This window comes from Pagrus major, chromosome 1, assembly GCF_040436345.1.
Source record: "Pagrus major chromosome 1, Pma_NU_1.0".
NCBI classification, from domain to species: Eukaryota; Metazoa; Chordata; class Actinopteri; order Spariformes; family Sparidae; genus Pagrus; species Pagrus major.
In genome coordinates, this window is record NC_133215.1 from 2,903,637 (window position 1) to 2,925,030 (window position 21,394).

A 21,394-nucleotide genomic window follows, 5' to 3' on the forward strand; every position below is an offset into this window, starting at 1 on the left:
ACCAACTCATCGAGGGCTGGATCCAAAATCAAAGTCAAACATTCAAATCACAGTCTGACCCAACTTGAGTGAGTTTCATCACAGCAACTCGTAGTGTGACTCCGTAGTGTGTATGGACCCCACAAGCCTGTACGGTGCTGGGCTGTGAGCACTGGTCCCTCTAGAGGACGTCGGGCCCTCATGGAGTCAGGAACCTGCACACCAGGAGCTGCTGGAGGTCATTTTGTGGGGCTCTGGCAGTGCTCCTCAGGTTCCTCCTCCAACAGAGGAGCAGCTACCGGTCCTGCTGCTGTTACATATTTTTACATGTGTGTATATACTGTACACTATTCAACCAGTTATCAGGCTGATTATCTGATCCAACATTCAACAGAATCAGTGTTTTATTCATCTGACTGCAGGTAAAATAAATATATTTAAAATGCTCCTTCAGCTCTGATGGTATAAAGTCAGTATAAAGTAGCAGGAAATGGAAATACTCAAGTACAAGTACCTCAGAAGTAACAGTCCTGCATTCAGAAAGTTACTTCAGTAAAAGTACAAACAGAAAAACCATCAGGAGTAAATGTTCTCATGCAGGATGGTAACTTTCACAGTATTATGATTCTAATTATGATGTTATGAGAACTGTTTTTCTGATGGTACGTCCATAAAGTCTGACTCTGAATGCAGGACTTTGACTTTTAATTGAATATGTTTACATTATATTTCTTCTTTTACTTTAAAGGATTTGAATAATTCCTCCACAGTCGAGTTAATGTAGGAAAAACTTAACATCACCACTAAATTCACTTCCTTGTCTTTTAGTTGTGGATATCTCAGGAACATGAACAAATACATTTTCTACATAGAAAGATCTTTTTAGAGGGACAAATAAACATTGTAACTGTGGTGTGATGCTTTATAAATGAAAGAAAAACACTTTATTTATTGATCAGTTTTACACTGAAACATTGTACAAACTTCCAAACACATGATGCTGATATTCAGCCGACAGACGCTGGATGAGGCTGATAAACAGCTTCATCACATCAGTGCAGATTCAAACATCTGGACCAAAGAAAGTCATTATTGCTGTTGTGTCTGAGCGTGTAAGACAAAGACACTGAGTTCAAGTTCTCACTTTCAATAACCGCGTGTCTTTTTCAGCTAAAATCTTGTCTGGGGCACCAAAGTGGTCAGAACCGGCACCGTCAGTGAGACTTAGTGTCCCAGTTTGAGAAAAGGTGAGGACCCAAACACAGAAACACAAGGGAGGCAGGAGGATGAGGAACAAAAGCAAGCGTCATTAAACCAAAGCTGAACAATCCTAAAACCAGAGAAACCCAAAAAACCAAGAAGAGGAAATTCCAAAAATACAAAGTAGAAACTAAGAAAAAGCAAAAGTACAACTCAGGAAAAACAGGAGGAATAAAGCAGAAAAATAAGAGCGGGAACAAAAAGCAGGAAACACACCAGGACAGGTGAGGGGAAGGAACGGAAAAACACCTGAAGGAGGGAAACCAGAACACTGGAGAACGGGCCGAAGACAACACAAGAGCAGAAAACACCTATAAAACACACATGATGACACAGAAACCACAGGACCGAGACACTTGGTATAAGAAAGGCAGGAAAAAAGAACAATACACAGAAATATGATCCAGCAGTGATGAGAAAGATCCTTAAAGTGCAGACTTCAGCACTCTGACATCAACCTCCAAGATTCAGGATGAAGTGAAGATGAACAACAGTTGTGTCATTCAACAGTGAGCAGGTGAGACACAAAGAGAAACAGAGAGCCACAGACTTTACACTCGTTCACACTAGTTTAACCTGTGCTCACTTTAAATGACTGTAGATTTACACAACGGATCAACAATATTGGATTTTGGCCTTTTAGGCGACGCTGATATATGCACATATTTTCCCACCTGACTGCAGAGAACATCAAGTCTCTGTTAACGAGTAATTAACTCATTATTGTGTCTGCTCCTGACGTGACGGCTGCTTGGCAGATGCAGCAGAGCAGTCCAGAGACACTGATGACACTCTGTCACATTGTAGGAGAGACACTGATAATACATGTCATTTATTAATCACTGGCCATTAATAAAACACTCGTTAATGGGGCACCACCTCCGCTGTTTCATCTATTTGAATAATCCCGATGAAATTAATCACATTCCAGGTTAATTTGTATCAATTCTAATCAATTTCAGATCAATTCATTCAATCTCATAACTGAAGTAGTGACTTCTACACAGTTTCCATCGGTTCTCCACATTAAAAACAAACCTGCACAGACGACGACATACGGTTAAATATGTTTATTAACTAGATAATTCAGGGTAAATGAATGAAATGGCGATTTAAAGGAACAACAACAGGTAAGTGGAAATGTGGACCCGGTAAAGTAATGCGGGTATATGAACATGTGCAGGTGGTGAGATCACGGGTTAGTTGGGTGACAGCATTTAAATATGACCAGAGTCATTTTAATAGGAACAAAAGTGACTGAATCTCTGTTCAGCTAAAAGCTGCAATTAAGTTCACTTCCTCTTAATTAAAGCAGAACTTGGTTCTGGTAGAAACTTAATGTAAGTTGAAGTACTTAAGAGATGAATCAATACAGCCATAAATATAAAAGAGAGAAAAATGAACACGTGAGCACTTTCTGCAGAGATCGCTGTCTTGAAGCGAGTCTCAAAGTAAAGAGCGGAAACATTAAAGAAGAGAAGAGTTTGGAGAGAGAAGAGAGTTAAAGTTTGGAGCGAGCAGAGAAGTGATGTCTCTGGTTTGTAGTCTCGAGTGGCGGCGGGCCTGGGGGCAGGGCGGCCGCTGTTTGTCTCAGAGGAGATAACAAGTGGGAAACTTCACAGGAACGGACTCAAACTAAACTAGAGTTTGAAACGTTGCTAAACCGCTTCACCTTCCCCAGAATGTCACCACGGCTTCATATGTGGACTTTGTCCAACACCAAATCATATGTCATTATTAAAACCACTTTAACATCCACAAAGGAATTAAAACTGGATCAGAACATCTAAACACACTTGATTATACAGTAGAAGTCACCACTCGTATTTCTTTTAGTTCCAGCTTGATACTTGTTAAACAGGGCACATCAGAGACATTCACTGGTAATAATCCAAACGTATTAACGAGATGATTGAACAGTTTGTCCCGATCACACCAGGACTCACCACAGGGCGTTTTTACACATCACATTCATCTCACTCAATCTTAATCGTAGGGAAGTGTAAGAAAAATCAGTTTGAATAACTTTTCTGCCTGTTTCATAATCTGTTAAAATTCAGAAGATGAGGTTCTGGTTTAATAGCTGTTCAGAACCGTGTTGAAGTCTGGAGAAGTGTAGAGAACTTCACAGTGGAGCGCAAAAGATAAGAACAACACAACTATAAATTATTAAGCTGTCAACCAAGATTACTCCAAGAAGGTGGGCGTCACCAGACCTTCACTGTGGGAATGTGTGTGTGTGTTTTAATTAGATCAGCAGAGAACAATTGTCAGCACTTTGTTAATCTAACACAACTGCAAAGACATGAAACTATAACACAAGATTGTCTGTTCCTCTTGATGTCTGGAGAGTGGATTCATTTGATGATGAACCTCGATGGACCTGAAGGAAAGGAGTGTTTCTGTCTTGAGGGGGAAAGAGGACAAATGGTGTGTAGAGCTGTAAATAAGGACAGATGGTCTCCTGGGAATCATCTATTCCACGGTTTTATTGTAAAGACAACAACGTCCTCCCTGCCAGGTGAAGAGGAGAGCTCATATCTGTAGAGGAGTGTTTGCCTTTCAGAAGACAAAGCCTCAATTAAAAGCAGAGGCGAGGGACATGTGTCCCTACAACATCCAGAGGACACAGGGACGATGCTGGACTGGACAGTGGAGCTGATCTCAGAGCAGTTCACACTGCAGCACTGACATCATCTCCACGTGTTGTGATTGGTCCGTCAGTCGCTGCTGGATGAAGCTCTCCTCTCCGCCCAGTCAGAGCCTCTCCACCCACCAGCTGATGGTGCTGCTTCAACCTCTCTGGATCATCAGGACACAGCTGATCCTCTCAACACCTCCACCTTTCTCATCACTCACTCTGACAGAGATCACAGCCTCCACCTGATGAGAGAAGCAGAGAGACAGCAGAAGTGATACATGAGTGTCTACAGAGACTCCCTCCATCAGCTGTCAGTCAGTGATATAAAGACCAGCAGGACTTCAGTCCTGTTCAGACCACAAGTGGAGCGGCTGTGTAGCGTAGCCAGCTTCCTTTCAGCTCATGTTAACGTGTTGGAGTGAAGCTCACAGACCTGCAGACACATCAAGTGTGTTTACTCTGCAGGTTTCACTCAAGCACACAGTGAAATAAACTGCTCAGAGTCCCTGAACGCATCATCACTGCAGAAACACTCTGATGATGATTCACTGCTGTTAAAAACCAGAGTCTCAGTCACACCTGAACATTTCATCTGCTTTAAATATTACAAACATGTAAATATGGAGTCTGTTGTAAAAACATCTGGATAAAACTAAAGACAGACGGACAGATAAATATTTGATGTTAAAGCTCCTACATGTTCACACAGAGACTGAACAGTCAACACCAGCTGTGGTTACTGGACTTCAGCAGAGGTTCTGGTCTGTGAGGAGACCACATGGTTACTAAATGTAACCGCGGTTCTCTGAAATAAGAGTCAGTGATGTGCAGGCTTCAGTCAGAGCGATCTGTACGGTGGCCCTGAAGGTCAAAACACAACCACACTTCAGATTATGGAAAAGGTGGGACGGCGTTCTTGTTTGTTATTGGACAGAACCAGAGTCTCTGGTGACAGTTTGATGTTTTGTGGGATGTTGTTGTGTTTTGACCTTCAGGGCCACCGTAGACCTGAGAGCTGTGACAAAGATGGACTGATCAGTTGTTCAGTGTTGAAATGAGAGAACAGAGATTTGATGCTACAACAGTTTGATGGATGAGGACACTGTCTCTACACATCCTGTGATGCTGTCAGCTGTGATCCAGCTTTACTTCCTGTACACATGAACACAACAACAACAGTCGTCTTCACTTCAACTCAAACACACGATCACAACAAGCTTCTGGCTCCTCTGATTGGCTGACTGTTCCCCCTCTATCTCTTTCTGTCCAATCCTGAAGCCTGTCACCGTTCTCCTCTCACAGCTTCACTGAGGAAAGCAGGAAATGCTGGATCTTTACTCTGATACTGACTGTGTTTATTACAATACTGCTGAAACCAGCATGGACTGACTCCAACTCTCTACTGACCTCAGAGTCTCCAGTCGACAGTTTGGACTCTCCACAAGTTCAGACAGCAGCTTCACGTCTGAATCCTGCAGCTCGTTGTCACTCAGGTCCAGCTGTCTCAGATGGGAGGGGTTGGACTTCAGAGCTGAGGCCAGAGAAGCACAGCTGATCTCTGACAAACTGCATCTGATCAATCTGAATAAAGAATAAATGATGACACTTCACAATTTAAATATTCAGTCAGTATAAACGTCACAAAGCTTAATTAAAATGTTGTAAAAAGACGATTCTGAATATATTTGTTATTGTCTGATAGTTAAAATAGAGATTATTTAACTTTTCATTGTAGTATGTATTTTTCTCATCACTTTAAAAAACATGATTTGTAATCTGAGATGAAAATCAATAGTTGAGGATGTTCAGAGTGAATTATTCATGTTGTTATATGAAGGTTTTAAATGTGCAGCTCAACATTGCTCTGCCACAGTCAATGGACTAAACCACAGAAGAAGAAAACAGACTTCAGCATTAAGATACTCAGTGTGGATCAGTATAATATCAGCTGATGTCTGCAGTTTAGTGTCAACACAACTTTCACATCATATTAATCTGAGCACAGAAGTAAAAGATGGTGTCTGACCCCAGAGTCTCCAGTCGACAGTTTGGACTCTCCAGTCCAGCACAGAGAAGCTTCACTCCTGAATCCTGCAGCTTGTTGTCACTCAGCTCCAGCTGTCTCAGATGGGAGGGGTTGGACTTCAGAGCTGAGGCCAGAGAAGCACAGCTGATCTCTGACAAACTGCAGCTCCACAATCTGAATAAAGAATAAATGATGTCAGTTTAAAAGACTTTAATGTTCCTGCTTGAAATCATTCAGTGTTTAATAATCTGTTCAGAGCTGAAGAAGGTTCAGGATGTAGACGTTTAGAAAATGAAGCTCCAAACACCTGAACCCAACAGGATGCAGGTTCAACACTGTCAAACACACAAAGTGAAACAGAGCTCTCATTAATATTAATGACAACGTGCTGCTGCTTCAATAAAGACGTAGTGATGTCACCTCTTAAACTCTGCAGCTCCACCAGAGGCTCCATCTGTACAAACTCATGTTGTGCAGCCAAATAAAAACCCACAGAAACTGATGGAACATTTGATTCTGCTATTTAAAGCTCCTGTTATTAAGATAGTTGAACTTTCAGTCTCGTTCCAACTCGTCAAATACTGACGCTTTGGGACTGTAGGTCGGGTCGGCCGCCGTCCCAAAGCGTCAGTATTTGACGGGTCGGGAACGAGACTCAAAGATCAACTCTGTCAGCAACAGGAGCTTTCAGATAAAAGTCATCCTGAGCTGAAGTGTTTCAGTCAGTACAGACGTCACATATCATCAGAAAGGTTTGGAACAAACACACGTTTGTTGTTGTCTGACAGAAGAAAACACAACGTTTGTGTTTTTACTTTCAGAAGCAAGAAGGAAAAGTGCAAATCAATGATGAAGAGGTTGATGGAGAATAAAACAGTGCTGAATGTTTGATGTTATATTAGATATGTTTTAAATATGAAGCAGAACAAGATGCTCAGTGTGAATCAGGACAGAATCTATGTGGTCAAATCCCCTTCAGAGCTGATGACATGAAAACTAAGATTTAAACAGTTTGAATAATGTTTTCAAAGTATTAACCGGTTTAAAGTAAATATTCAAATGGATTTAAACATGTGAGAACAACAACAGTATGTGTGAGATAATTGTGTCGCACTTATAATTCATCAGCAGTGTAATATTTTCATGTTATTAAAGTTTGTCTTCAGAGTTTCACACATTCAACACGTGCAGTGTGTTGAATCAGAGATCACATCACACTCATGTGTCTTTTGTCCAACGTGACTTCAACATCATCCAACCTCCTTTTTTCAAAGATTCAACACTTTCTTTTCAGAGGTTTAAATCTCTGCGGGGGGCCACACCTTTCTGATGTCAGATTAGGGGGTCTGTGTCCAACAACTTCTGTCACTTTACAAAAGTGACAAACAAACATTAACACCTTCCTCACTCTGTGATTGGTGAGCTGAGTGCAGGTGAGACAGAGCCCAGGTTTCAACTTCTCTCTCAGCTCTTTTTCATTTGTTACACAACTATTTCTGTCACTTTGAAATATGAACTGAGTGAAACACTACCAATGTCTTCCAGGAGAGAACATGTGAGAAGTTCCCTCCATATTTAACCCATTGTTGAGCCTCCAGCAGCTCTTGGCTCCACCTTTGGCTGTCTGAAACAGCTATGAACACGTTTAGCTTCACTGATGCACTGATCCCACGCTAAAAGGTGGAGCTAACACACTGCAGACCACTGATTGGTCAGTGGGAACAGCCAGAGTCGTCTCGTCCTCCACGCTCTGAAGTAACATTTCACTTTCTGCCTTTCAGCAGTCTTCTGTCTCGCTGCCTGCAGCCTTTCTCAAGTAAAGCTAGTTTCCTTGTTGAGATAAACAACCACACGTGTGCTGAGTGTGGAGAGTGTGTGGTCGAGCAAGAGAGAGAGAGAGAGAGAGAGAGAGAGCAAAACATGTAAATTAATGACATTTTATAGATACACAGAAACACATGAACTGACCTCAGAGTCTCCAGTCGACAGTTTGGACTCTCCAGTCCAGCAGAGAGAAGCTTCACTCCTGAATCCTGCAGCTCGTTTCCTCTCAGCTCCAGTTCTCTCAGATGGGAGGGGTTGGACTTCAGAGCTGAGGCCAGAGAAGCACAGCTGATCTCTGACAAACTGCAGCTCCACAATCTGAATAAAGAATAAATGATGAAACTTCACAATTTAAATATTCAGTCAGTATAAACGTCACAAAGCTTCATTAAAATGTTGTAAAAAGACGATTCTGAATATATTTGTTATTGTCTGATAGTTAAAATAGAGATTATTTAACTTTTCATTGTCGTATGTATTTTTCTCATCATTTTAAAAAACATGATTTGTAATCTGAGATGAAAATCAATAGTTGAGGATGTTCAGAGTGAATTATTCATGTTGTTATATGAAGGTTTTAAATGTGCAGCTCAACATTGCTCTGCCACAGTCAATGGACTAAACCACAGAAGAAGAAAACAGACTTCAGCATTAAGATACTCAGTGTGTGTGACTGTCTGTGAGACAGATTTCATTGTGTAAATCTATGTTCACATGTTACAAAGATACATAAATAGGTTTAAGTTCATGAAGTGTTTAAAAAGGTTAATAAATAGACATAAATTCATGACAATAAATAAGAGAATTAAAAAGAGTTTATGTTGTGTACAAATGTGATACTAAATGATTTCAGTTGTGATTTCAAAACCTTCAGGTGAGGACATTTTATTTTGAAAGTGCATGGTCACATGACCCTGGTCTGGTTTTGAGGGTGAACTGTGGGATTGTGGGTCAGAAGCAGAAGCGGGACCACAGACATGGAAGCAGGAGGTTATGGCACATGGTCAGAGCTGTTCACACTGTGTTCAAGAGGCGCAAACGGTAATTGTGCTTTTGTTTTATCTGTATTTCATTTCTTGGTTGTTTACGATATGCTTGAGCGTACAGTGTCCTTGTCATGTGTTTGTTTATTCACATTGTGTTAGCATTAGCTTCAGTGGACTCATATGGACTCTTATGCTTTTACTTATAGTTTTCACGGTGTTCTACGATTTTGTAACAACGTCGGTGGAGGAGGAGAAATAAAGCTGAGAATCTAGACATCAGTACGAATCGTGGCCTTTTGTTGGACCAGTGTAGCTACAGTGTGGATCAGTATAATATCAGCTGATGTCTGCAGTTTAGTGTCAACACAACTTTCACATCATATTAATCTGAGCACAGAAGTAAAAAATGGTGTCTGACCTCAGAGCCTCCAGTCGACAGTTTGGACTCTCCAGTCCAGCACAGAGAAGCTTCACTCCTGAATCCTGCAGCTCGTTCTCACTCAGGTGCAGCTCTCTCAGATGGGAGGGGTTGGACTTCAGAGCTGAGGCCAGAGAAGCACAGCTGATCTCTGACAAACTGCAGTACTCCAATCTGAATAAAGAATAAATGATGAAACTTCACAATTTAAATATTCAGTCAGTATAAACGTCACAAAGCTTCATTAAAATGTTGTAAAAAGATGATTCTGAATATATTTGTTATTGTCTGATAGTTAAAATAGAGATTATTTAACTTTTCATTGTAGTATGTATTTTTCTCATCACTTTAAAAAACATTTTAAAAAACATGATTTGTAATCTGAGATGAAAATCAATAGTTGAGGATGTTCAGAGTGAATTATTCATGTTGTTATATGAAGGTTTTAAATGTGCAGCTCAACATTGCTCTGCCACAGTCAATGGACTAAACCACAGAAGAAGAAAACAGACTTCAGCATTAAGATACTCAGTGTGGATCAGTATAATATCAGCTGATGTCTGCAGTTTAGTGTCAACACAACTTTCACATCATATTAATCTGAGCACAGAAGTAAAAAATGGTGTCTGACCTCAGAGTCTCCAGTCGACAGTTTGGACTCTCCAGTCCAGCAGAGAGAAGCTTCACTCCTGAATCCTGCAGCTTGTTGTTACCCAGCTCCAGCTCTCTCAGATGGGAGGGGTTGGACTTCAGAGCTGAGGCCAGAGAAGCACAGCTGATCTCTGACAAACTGCAGCCCTCCAATCTGAATAAAGAATAAATGATGTCAGTTTAAAAGACTTTAATGTTCCTGCTTGAAATCATTCAGTGTTTAATAATCTGTTCAGAGCTGAAGAAGGTTCAGGATGTAGACGTTTAGAAAATGAAGCTCCAAACACCTGAACCCAACAGGATGCAGGTTCAACACTGTCAAACACACAAAGTGAAACAGAGCTCTCATTAATATTAATGACAACGTGCTGCTGCTTCAATAAAGACGTAGTGATGTCACCTCTTAAACTCTGCAGCTCCACCAGAGGCTCCATCTGTACAAACTCATGTTGTGCAGCCAAATAAAAACCCACAGAAACTGATGGAACATTTGATTCTGCTATTTAAAGCTCCTGTTATTAAGATAGTTGAATTTTCAGTCTCGTTCCAACTCGTCAAATACTGACGCTTTGGGATTGTAGGTCGGGTCGGCCGCCGTCCCAAAGCGTCAGTATTTGACGTGGATACATAAGCAGGGTCAAAGAAAAAACACATCATGGGCCTTTTGATAGCAAGTTTTGCTGCTAAGCTTTGTCCTTGACAGGTTACAAGATGACCCACAATCACAAGGTGACAATGTTATAAGCGTATGTGAAATTCAGTCAGGCATTGGAAGAATAAGATCTGATTGGCAACCATTCAGTTGAGGGTATATGGAAAAGGAATATGCACCATTTTACGGAAGCGTATTGCATTCACATTCTCATTTTAACAGTTTTTTCAATGCTTTTAACAGCATTTGAAACAATAGACGCATTCATTCCTTTATTGAGAGCTCGATTTAATGGAAACAAACATGACCGGCTTGTTTAGTTTAATCAAGTTTTACTTTGATCTGGGTTACGACACTGGGAGAGAGTCCTGTCTGTAAGTCATGTAGATGGTATTACCATTAGTTTGTCGACTTTACGCAGGCACCTGAGGACTTTGCAGATGTTCAGAAGGAAAGCAGATTCAGATCTGCTAGACACAGCAATGTTTCTCCAGGATCAGTTGGACAGATACGGCATGCTCCACGGATACAAGATGATGCATTGGGGTGTGTGTGTGTGTGTGTGCAGGAGTCACTATAGGTCCATGGGAGTCACTTGCAGGTTGGAGGTTCGCGGGAGATCTAAGTATCTCGATAATTCAGAAAAAAAATTACCACGAAAAACAGAAAACAATTATTCAGAAAAAACAGATTTTTTTTCCAAGTGAATGCAACACGCTTCCGTACCACATGCACCATTTATTTTGAAAAACAATCTACAAACAGTTAAAGTGCAACAGTGAATGTAGATAATACTGTAATTCTATATTGCAACATTTCCATAATTGCTTTGTTCAAAAGAAATAATGGTAAATTAAATACTAGGAAATTAATAGAAAACAGAAAATATATCAATAAAATAATTATTCAATTAAGAAAACCAAAACATTAAAATGCTCCAAGAACTGGTAACTTAAATGTTGGGAAATAAATACAAAAGAGAAAATACACAAACACAGTGATGCATTTCTTCCTTTTTTCAGTGGGTTTGAGTCAGAACTCTTCCCTTTTGCAGAAAACACGTCTCTTAAACTCTGGTGTTATCCCGTGTGTTCAAATAGCTGGCATGCTGATTACAGAAAGACAGTTTTGTCAGAGCAATTTTGTCTTCAGCTTTTTTCTTGCATACATTTACCAGGGGTTGGGAGAGCTTGAAAGACAAATCGTGTTCTGCGATGAACGTGCACACGCGTATTTTCAAGTCACACACACGGTCAGTCATTGATGCCGGTACGTCAGCTGAGTCTGATTCCTGACGTGGTAGCACTGTTTTACCGCTAGTTGCATTTATTAGCATCTCGAGCACAAAGTGCAGAAGCAGCTGCTCCTCTTAACTTCTTGCACCAGCTACCGAAAGGTTTACCGTCTTTCCCTATTTCTTCTATCCACGCCCAGCGCCATTTATTTTAATCCTTTATCAATTAGGAGGGCATCTTCCCCAGGCTTCATGAACTTACTCTCCATGCTACTCTCCTACGTGACGTCACTGCTCGGGCATCTGTGCAGCACAGGACTCGGTTGAAGCACATTTTTCCAAGACCCGTCCTATTCTACTTCTGATTGGCTAATAATGTTAGTTTGAGAGAGGGAGAGTTGTGTTCCTCTCATATCATTGGCAGACGAACTCATGAACTCGAAAGTGATATCAAGACGTATTTTTTTAAATATAGGACAATTTTTTTTCCTGCAGCCAAACACCCACATGGGAAATCCGGCACGGTGCAGGAACACTTTAAGCTGGGGCTGGGCGATAAAACGATCTCGATCATTTTCATGATAAAATTTTCCACCATAACGATGATAAATTTATGACATTTATTTTCGATAGTTATTTTTGAGTCCGTTTTCCTTCACCTAGAAAACACTACATCAACAGCCAATCGCACAGCAGAGAAACAGATGCATGTTTCCGGCCCCTCCCACTCACAACTACTCAGAATGACGGAGACAAGAAGGAAAAGTGCAAATCAATGATGACGTTGATAGAGAATAAAAGTGTTGAATTTTTTTATTTTCTTTTGTCCAACGTGACTTCAACATCATCCAACCTCCTTTTTTCAAAGATTCAACACTTTCTTTTCAGAGGTTTAAATCTCTGCGGGGGGCCACACCTTTCTGATGTCAGATTAGGGGGTCTGTGTCCAACAACTTCTGTCACTTTACAAAAGTGACAAACAAACATTAACACCTTCCTCACTCTGTGATTGGTGAGCTGAGTGCAGGTGAGACAGAGCCCAGGTTTCAACTTCTCTCTCAGCTCTTTTTCATTTGTTACACAACTATTTCTGTCACTTTGAAATATGAACTGAGTGAAACACTACCAATGTCTTCCAGGAGAGAACATGTGAGAAGTTACCTCCATATTTAACCCATTGTTGAGCCTCCAGCAGCTCTTGGCTCCACCTTTGGCTGTCTGAAACAGCTATGAACACGTTTAGCTTCACTGATGCACTGATCCCACGCTAAAAGGTGGAGCTAACACACTGCAGACCACTGATTGGTCAGTGGGAACAGCCAGAGTCGTCTCGTCCTCCACGCTCTGAAGTAACATTTCACTTTCTACCTTTCAGCAGTCTTCTGTCTCGCTGCCTGCAGCCTTTCTCAAGTAAAGCGAGTTTCCTTGTTGAGACAAACAACCACACGTGTGCTGTGTGTGGGCGAGCAAGAGAGAGAGAGAGCAAAACATGTAAATTAATGACATTTTATAGATACACAGAAACACATGAACTGACCTCAGAGTCTCCAGTCGACAGTTTGGACTCTCCAGTCCAGCAGAGAGAAGCTTCACTCCTGAATCCTGCAGCTCGTTTTGACTCAGCTCCAGCTGTCTCAGATGGGAGGGGTTGGACTTCAGAGCTGAGGCCAGAGAATCACAGCTGATCTCTGACAAACTGCAGCTCATCAATCTGAATAAAGAATAAATGATGTCAGTTTAAAAGACTTTAATGTTCCTGCTTGAAATCATTCAGTGTTTAATAATCTGTTCAGAGCTGAAGAAGGTTCAGGATGTAGACGTTTAGAAAATGAAGCTCCAAACACCTGAACCCAACAGGATGCAGGTTCAACACTGTCAAACACACAAAGTGAAACAGAGCTCTCATTAATATTAATGACAACGTGCTGCTGCTTCAATAAAGACGTAGTGATGTCACCTCTTAAACTCTGCAGCTCCACCAGAGGCTCCATCTGTACAAACTCATGTTGTGCAGCCAAATAAAATCCCACAGAAACTGATGGAACATTTGGTTCTGCTATTTAAAGCTCCTGTTATTAAGATGGTTGAATTTTCAGTCTCGTTTCCGACGATTTTTCCTCGTCTGCAACCGGCCACAGTCGGCCGAGGGTCCTCCACAGTCAGCTTGCCATCAGCCGCCGCGTATCCCCTTCAGCTTGGAGCTGCACTACTGGGACTCTTGTGACTTGAGCTCTGCTACGGTGAGAACTCACCTGTTGTTTCTGCTCGGTCAAAGTGAACCGGCTTCAACTGTATCTGGCCGCCACGCTCCCCAGCTTCAACCAGGCCTGCAACGTGACGTTTGTCTTATTTCTCTGTGTTGTGCTCCCTGGTTGCCAGCGTGTGTGTGTGTGTGTGTGTGTGTGTGGGCCCACAACATAATGAAGTACCACTTAAAGGTCCTATAAGAGTTCTTCAGGTGTGTTTAATACTAATGAAGGTCTTTGGTGCTGAAGTTCATCAGCAGTGATCAATAGCAGAGCAAAGTTAAAGGAACATGTTTGTGTTTGAACAAAAGTCAATTGACAGTGAATAGTAACAAAACAAGGTTAAAGGAACATTGCACTGAATTCATTGGTTTGACTTGTTAAAGTTTCATTGTGAACAAGGTCAGTAGAAAACCACATGTTGGGTTTACTGTGATTCACTGTGGATGGTTACATTTATTTTTTATGGCTGTTATAATTTTTATTCTAAGTGAATTTATTGGGACACAGTTGTCATGTGACTCATTTTAAGTGCACTTAACTACAGTAAGAATACATGAAGAAGGTACGTAATAATCCTTTAACATTGAAATAAAGAGACACTGTTATCCAATGAAGAGCACATAAATACATGAGGAGGTGTCTTCTGTCCAACGTGACTTAAACATCATCCAACATCCTTTTTTCAAACATTCAACACTTTCTTTTCAGAGATTTAAATCTCTGTGTATCTGTGTGTGTGTGTGTGTGTGTGTGTGTGTGTGTGTGATATAAATATATAATCTGCAGTCAAACTTTAAACTGAGTTGTTGTGATTTGAGCTCAGACAAACCCAGAAAACAAGTGAACTGAAGGAAATTTAAAACTTCTGTTCTGATTTAAATGTTATAGATCTACACAGAAACACATGAACTGACCTCAGAACCTCCAGTCGACAGTTTGGACTCTCCAGTCCAGCACAGAGAAGCTTCACTCCTGAATCCTGCAGGTCGTAGTTTCTACTCAGGTCCAGTTCTGTCAGATGGGAGGGGTTGGACTTCAGAGCTGAGGCCACGACTTCACAGTGACTCTCTGAGAGTCGACATCTAATAAATCTGTGATTACAGATAAAAGAACATTAAAACAATAAAATGTGAGACTTTATTGTGAAAACAGATTAATACATGTTGCATCACAAAGCACAGGGGGTCAGTTGGTCGGCCTGAGCTGGTCAGTCATTGATCACAAGGTTTGTAGTTTGAAACTTGAGCTCCTTCTGCCCACGAGGCCCCAGACTTTCCCTGCCTGAGGAGATCAGAGGGGCTGAATCGCTGCCCCGTTTTATATCAGCCCCCAAAACACACTTGAATAAAGCTGCTTTTAACCCTGATGTGGATGTTTTTATCTTCATGTTTGATTTTGGTTTGTTTGATTCATTCTGTGCTCTTTATATTTATATTTGTAATTGTCGGGTAAAACTTGCTTTTTCTTGTGCCTCTTTCGTTGTGTTGCTGTTTAATGTGTGTACAGCACTTTGTAACTGCTTTTAAAAGTCTTATATCAAGAAAATAAATCAATAAATGAACCTCCTGAGTGTCCTTGAGCAACATGAACCAAACTGATGTTCAGGACAAAGTGTCCAAATGACTGTAATGTAAACGTGTCAGATTTGAGTTGATTTATATTCATGAAGCTTCATGTAAATTCACTGTAGGTTGTAACTGCACTCGTATGTGTTTACCTCAGTTATGTGTTTGTGTGGATTTTGTTCTTTGATGCATTTTATTCTGTCGCTCCGTCTGCTTTTCACCTCCCATTAAATTAATTCAGCGTCTTCTACTGCATCAATAGTATAATTAGTGCTAAAGATTGAGTTATTATCATTTGATGGGTGATCATTTGTCTCAGGTGGAGTTCACCTGGCTGAAGGAAATGTTTTGGAAAGTAGACGACTACATGTCATTTCATCTCTGAGCTTGGTGATGATCATTGATTCAATCAGCAGGTTTCATACTTGTTGAGGAAAACATGTATCGTGTTGAGGTTTTATATAATGCATGTGTGTAAAGTGTTTGTCTTTAATACTGAAGGCTTCAGCTTTACCAGGATTTTAATGTTCATCACATCTGGACTTACCGAGCCTTTCTACAGTTCCTCACAGCTGGAATCAGTCTCAGTTTTCCCTCCTCTGATGTGTTGTATTTATCTGGGTCCAACTCATCCAGAACCTCCTCTGACATCTGCAGCATGTAGGCCAGAGCTGAGCAGTCAAACACAGAGAGTTTCTTCTCTGATCTGTTCTCTGACTTCAGGAACTCTTGGATCTCCTGATGGACTGAGTGGTCGTTCATCTCCGTCAGACAGTGGAAGATGTTGATGCTTCTGTCAGGAGAGATCTCATCACTGTTCATCTTCTTCAGGTTGTTGATGGCTCTCTGGATGATTTCTGGCCTGTTGTCTGTCCGACCCAGCAGACCTGCTAAGAGTCTCTGGTTGGACGTCAGAGAGAGGCCATGAAGGAAGCGGACAAACAGGTCCAGGTGACCATTCTTACTTTCGAGGGATTTCTGCATGGCGCTCCACAGGAAGTCATCCAGGGTTGAGGGACTCTGTCCTCCCAGGAAGTCCTCCAGTACCTCTGTGTTCCTGTTGGTGTAACAGTGGAACATGTAGACTGCAGCCAGAAACTCCTGAACGCTCAGATGAACAAAGCAGTAGACTGTTTTCTGCAAGATCACACTCTCTCTTCTGAAGATCTCTGTACAAACTCCTGAGTACACCGAGGCCTCTGTGACATTAAGACCACACCGCTCCAGGTCTTCTTGGTAGAACATGATGTTTCCTGTCTCCAGATGTTCAAACGCCAGCCTCCCCAGCTTCAGAAGAACTTCCCTGTCAGCCTTCATCAGCTCCTGTGGACTCGTCTCACGTCCCTCATCGTACTTCTGCTTCTTCCTCTTTGTCTGGACCAGCAGGAAGTGTGAGTACATGTCAGTCAGGGTCTTGGGCAGCTCTCCTCTCTGGCCTGTAGTCAACATGTGGTCCAGAACTGTAGCAGTGATCCAGCAGAAGACTGGGATCAGACACATGATGTGGAGGCTCCTGGAGGTCTTGATGTGTGAGATGACTCTGCTGGACAGATCTTCATCACTGAACCTCCTCCTGAAGTACTCCTCCTTCTGGGCGTCAGTGAAGCCTCGTACTTCTGTTACCCTGTCAACACGTGAAGGAGGGATCTGATTGGCTGCTGCAGGTCGGGAAGTTATCCAGACGAGAGCCGAGGGAAGCAGCTTCCCCTCAATGAGGTTTGTCAGCAGCGCGCTGACTGATGACTCCTGTGTGACATCAGACACGACCTCATGGTTCTTGAAATCCAGTGACAGTCTGCTTTCATCCAGGCCGTCAAAGATGAACAGAAGTTTACAGACAGCGAGCTTCTCTGCTGTCACCTTCTGTAATGTTGGATGGAAAACATGGAGCAGCCTGAGAAGACTGTACTGCTCATCTCTGATCAGGTTCAGCTCCCTGAACGACAGCGGAACCAGCAGACTGACATCTTGGTTTTCGGAGCCCTCTGCCCAGTCCAGAGTGAACTTCAGCACCGAGAAGGTTTTTCCAACGCCAGCGACGCCGTTGGTCAGAACCACTCTGATGGGTCTCTGTTGGTCAGGTGAGGCTTTAAAGATGTCGTAGCACCTGATTGGAGTTTCACTGAAGGTCTCCTTCTTGGAAACTGTCTCCAGCTGCCTCACCTCATGTTGGGTATTAACCTCTTCACTCTGTCCCTCTGTGATGTAGAGCTCAGTGTAGATCTTGTTGAGGAGGGTTCCACTTCCTGTTTCATCACTTCCTGTTTCATCACTTCCTTCAGTCACACGTTCACATCTCCTCCTCAGACTGATCTTATGTTCATGGAAAACCTCCTGCAGACCAACATTCACTGAAAAAAGAGACAAAAGTGGGAGACAAAAAATACAGTGTGACAATCAGCATCAATGGTCTTTTCATTACAAGTTAAAACCATCAGTATAAGAACATGTTTGTTGTTTTCTTTGTCTTTCTCTCCACCTTAACGTCGTGGAGAGGTTTGTGTGTCCCTGTGATCCTCGGAGCTCTGTTGTCGGGGGCATTAGCCCCTGGCAGGGTCTCGCAAAGCTAATTAGCCCCAGAGGAGGAGCCGGACTGAGAGTGATTCAAAGAGCCTTTATGAATCAGCCACAAAGGTGCTGCAGCACCTGAACCAGGAAAGAGACATCAGGGCACCTTTCTGGAGCTCAACCTGGGAGTGGAGGTCGCTGGTGGATATCTGGTGTCTGGCCTTTGACTACATGGAGACGCCACCCTGTGGGCTGACTACCAGCAGGGACGGGCATTGGGGTCGGGTGTGTGCCAGTTTCATGCAAAAGAAGGCAGGTGTGCTGATTCCTGGCATCTCAGACTGGTCCTCAGGACAGGGAGTGTCTCCTCTCATGGGGGAAGGAACAGGTGCTGGTGCCGGAGGTGGGGCGGTACCAACTAGATTTAGTTGGGCTCACCTCTATGCACAGCACTGTTTCTTGAACTCAACTCCTTTGCTTGAGGGACAACATCTCAGGTTGGCCCCTGTAAATGACCACCACCTGCACCTCAGCCCGTCCACTACACTCTGCTGCTGCTGACTGCTTGTTATTCCCTCACTACAAGGGAGGACCAGCTACTGCTCAACTAGATCCAGACTGTCTGATGTCCTGGATCCACAATAGTGACACAAACTCCCCAGTGACATCAGAACAGAAGAAACTCGACACAACTTCAGACTGAAAACTCTCCTGTTAGACTGAAAACTCTCCTGTTGAGACTGAAACTCTCCTGTTGAGACTGAAACTCTCCTGTTCAGACTGAAACTCTCCTGTTGAGACTGAAACTCTCCTGTTCAGACTGAAACTCTCCTGTTCAGACTGAAACTCTCCTGTTCAGACTGAAAACTCTCCTGTTAGACTGAAAACTCTCCTGTTCAGACTGAAAACTCTCTATTGTAATGAAGCAGGTTACATTTTAAGCTGTTTAATGTGCTGACACTGAGCAGCTAATTAGCATCTGCTGCAGCCTGAAAATAGATGTTAGCAGTGCACTTTTCCTCACTGGATGTTTGTTCGGTGACTTGTTCAACAAGTGGATCTGCAGGACGGGGTGTGTGTTTGTAGGTTAGAGGAGGAGGAGATGTTAGCAGGAAAGCTAATGTGGACTGTTGTTTAAAGTGCTGTTTTGTCTCAAGCTGCTGTCTGACACTTCTCCATCTCCATCTCTGCATACAGAGAACAAGCAGCTCTCTGATTGGTTAATGTGAGACATAACAAATGTATTAAAACAACAAGTAGTGTGTTCAGACATGAAGACATCAGCAGACAGATATATAGTCTTACTTTCTCCACACTGGGGACAGGAGGAGTGTCCTGGTGAAGCAGACTGGTCCCAGTATGATGTGATGCACTGTCTGCAGAACCAGTGTCCACAGCTGGTAGAGACTGGATCCTTCAGGACGTCCTGACAGGAAACACAGCAGGACGGCTGCTCCTCCACAGAAACATGCCTCCTCTTCTTCTCTCTGTGAAGACATTTCTTTAGGACTGAAACCATTTGTTGATTGTTTCTAAAAATATCAAGATTTGGTCGACACTGTTGAAGCTCAGATCAGCTGACAGAGGACAGTAAAACTGTCTTTACTTTTCTGATGAATTCAGCTTCAGTCTGGAATAAAAATGGCTGCTTGTGTTATTTCAACTCTTCTGTTTAGTCAGTTTGAACCTGGAGTTAAAAGTGTTCTCAATAACTGAGGTCGACCACGATGACGTGACTTTAACTATGACGTGACTTTAACTATGACGTGACTTTAACTATGAGATTACTTTTTAAAAAAAAGTCTAATCACAAATTCATAGAGGGAGCAAACTCCTCCTGTCCATAAATAAGAAGTTTAACCATTTCTATTTGTCCTCTTTGATCAGATTACAGCTTTTTACGTGACTGACAGCACTAAGAGGACGATGGGACGAATGATCTCTCTGTCATGAGCCCCAAAAGGTTTGTTAAAGTTAGTTAGCAAATACATTGTTGTTGAAATATACAAACACAACATGAACAAAACACGTTAGTGAGAGAGGGAACTGAAAAAAGTCACATAAATGAGTTAGTATCAGGTGTCTTACTCTGAGTCTGATGGTCCAGGTTCATTACTGAAGGCTGGAGGACGATCGTTGGACCAGTCACTCTTCATAGACAGACAGCTGGATACTGGAGACTCTGCTCTCTGTCTGTTGGACTGAACTCTGCAAACACCAACATGTTTGTGTTGATATCTCATGAATCTTTGAGAAATTCTCTGATGACAAAGTCATTTAAGAAGCTCTAAACACACAAACTACTGCTACTGTTGATGAAAAGGAGCTTTCAAAGTTTCTGTTTGTCCTCTTAGATCAGATTACAGCTTTTTAGGAGACTGACAGCTGCCACAGATAGTAAGAGGAACATGAGCTGTGAAAAGTCTGTTAGATTTAGGTAGAAAATACATTTTACATGAATTTTGAATATAAAAATACAAAATCAACAGAACAAAGCACGGCAGTGAGAGAGGGAACAGAACAAAGTCACATAAATGAGTTAGTATCAGGTGTCTTACTCTGAGTCTGATGGTCCAGGTTCATTACTGAAGACTGGAGGAAGACCTTTGGACCGGTCACTCTTCACAGACAGACAGCTGGATACTGGAGACTCTGCTCTGTCCTCCTCCTCCTTCACACAAACACTCATCTTCTGCTCTGAAGTCAGTCTGAGAGGTGAAACAGCAGCTGTGAGCTCAGGACACAAGAATCAGGAAACAAGTTTGTTCAAGAGTCGCACAAGACCGAGAGAGCAGGAAGTAACACACACTCTCTCTCCCCTTCACACACACATTATACAGTATAATAAAAGCAGCCAGAAGTCCACCTGGTCACTTTTCTTCACACCTGTGCTTGTTTTCTTGGGTTACTGGAGGTTTAAAGAGGATTATTCAGCCAATCAGGACTTTGTGTCCACAGATGAATCAAAGTGTTGAGTTGACTCCAACATTTCTTTCCTCCACAGTCCACAGGGAGAAAACTGACTCACAGTAAGTAAAGTCACAGTAAATAATCACAATGTGTTGTTAACACTCACCCTGCCTCAGACTCCAGCTGCTCTCCTTCTGCTCTTCATCTGAAAATGGAGTCTGACTGAACACTTTCACTTTCAGGGTTCCTCCCTGTGTGTGTGTGTGTGTGTGTGTGTGTGTGTGTGTGTGTGTGTGTGTGTGTGTGTGTCTGATAGCAGTCACACCCTCCTTATCTTGAATCTGCAGCTCTCTGAAGGAAAAACAACACACCTCAGTTAGAAATCACTCTGTCACGAACTCTGGAAATCCACAGAGGAAATTCAACAAATAGGCTTTTTTTTTTACAGCAACATGTAGATATAAATGTACAGACAATACATACAGATGTGT

The 21,394-nt window shown here is 42.2% G+C and overlaps 1 protein-coding gene across 1 annotated transcript; it reads right to left on the reverse strand.

The window, feature by feature from the left end:
- Window positions 1-894: 894 nt before the first annotated feature.
- LOC141016080 (NACHT, LRR and PYD domains-containing protein 3-like) lies at window positions 895-21,254 on the reverse strand. The gene is made up of 12 exons (XM_073490374.1): window positions 20,552-21,254; window positions 20,082-20,201; window positions 19,299-19,480; window positions 16,033-17,836; window positions 14,835-15,011; window positions 13,209-13,382; window positions 9,766-9,939; window positions 9,135-9,308; window positions 7,875-8,048; window positions 5,907-6,080; window positions 5,288-5,461; window positions 895-4,122 (listed from the first exon to the last, which is right to left on the reverse strand). Exons 1-12 carry the CDS (start codon window positions 20,680-20,682, stop codon window positions 4,110-4,112), a joined length of 3,471 nt encoding a protein of 1,156 aa, XP_073346475.1. The 5' UTR covers window positions 20,683-21,254; the 3' UTR covers window positions 895-4,109.
- Between the last annotated feature and the right edge of the window lie 140 nt (window positions 21,255-21,394).

Bases quoted from the DNA above. Each gene is read 5' to 3' on its own strand.
- LOC141016080 (XM_073490374.1), bottom strand. From the start codon at position 20,682: ATGAGTGTTTGTGTGAAGGAGGAGGAGGACAGAGCAGAGTCTCCAGTA. The intron at 19,481-20,081 runs GTAAGACACCTG...ATGTCTTCACAG, and splicing joins CCTGGACCATCAGACTCAGA to AGAGAAGAAGAGGAGGCATG. The intron at 13,383-14,834 runs GTCAGTTCATGT...TTCTTTATTCAG, and splicing joins TGTCGACTGGAGGTTCTGAG to ATTGATGAGCTGCAGTTTGT.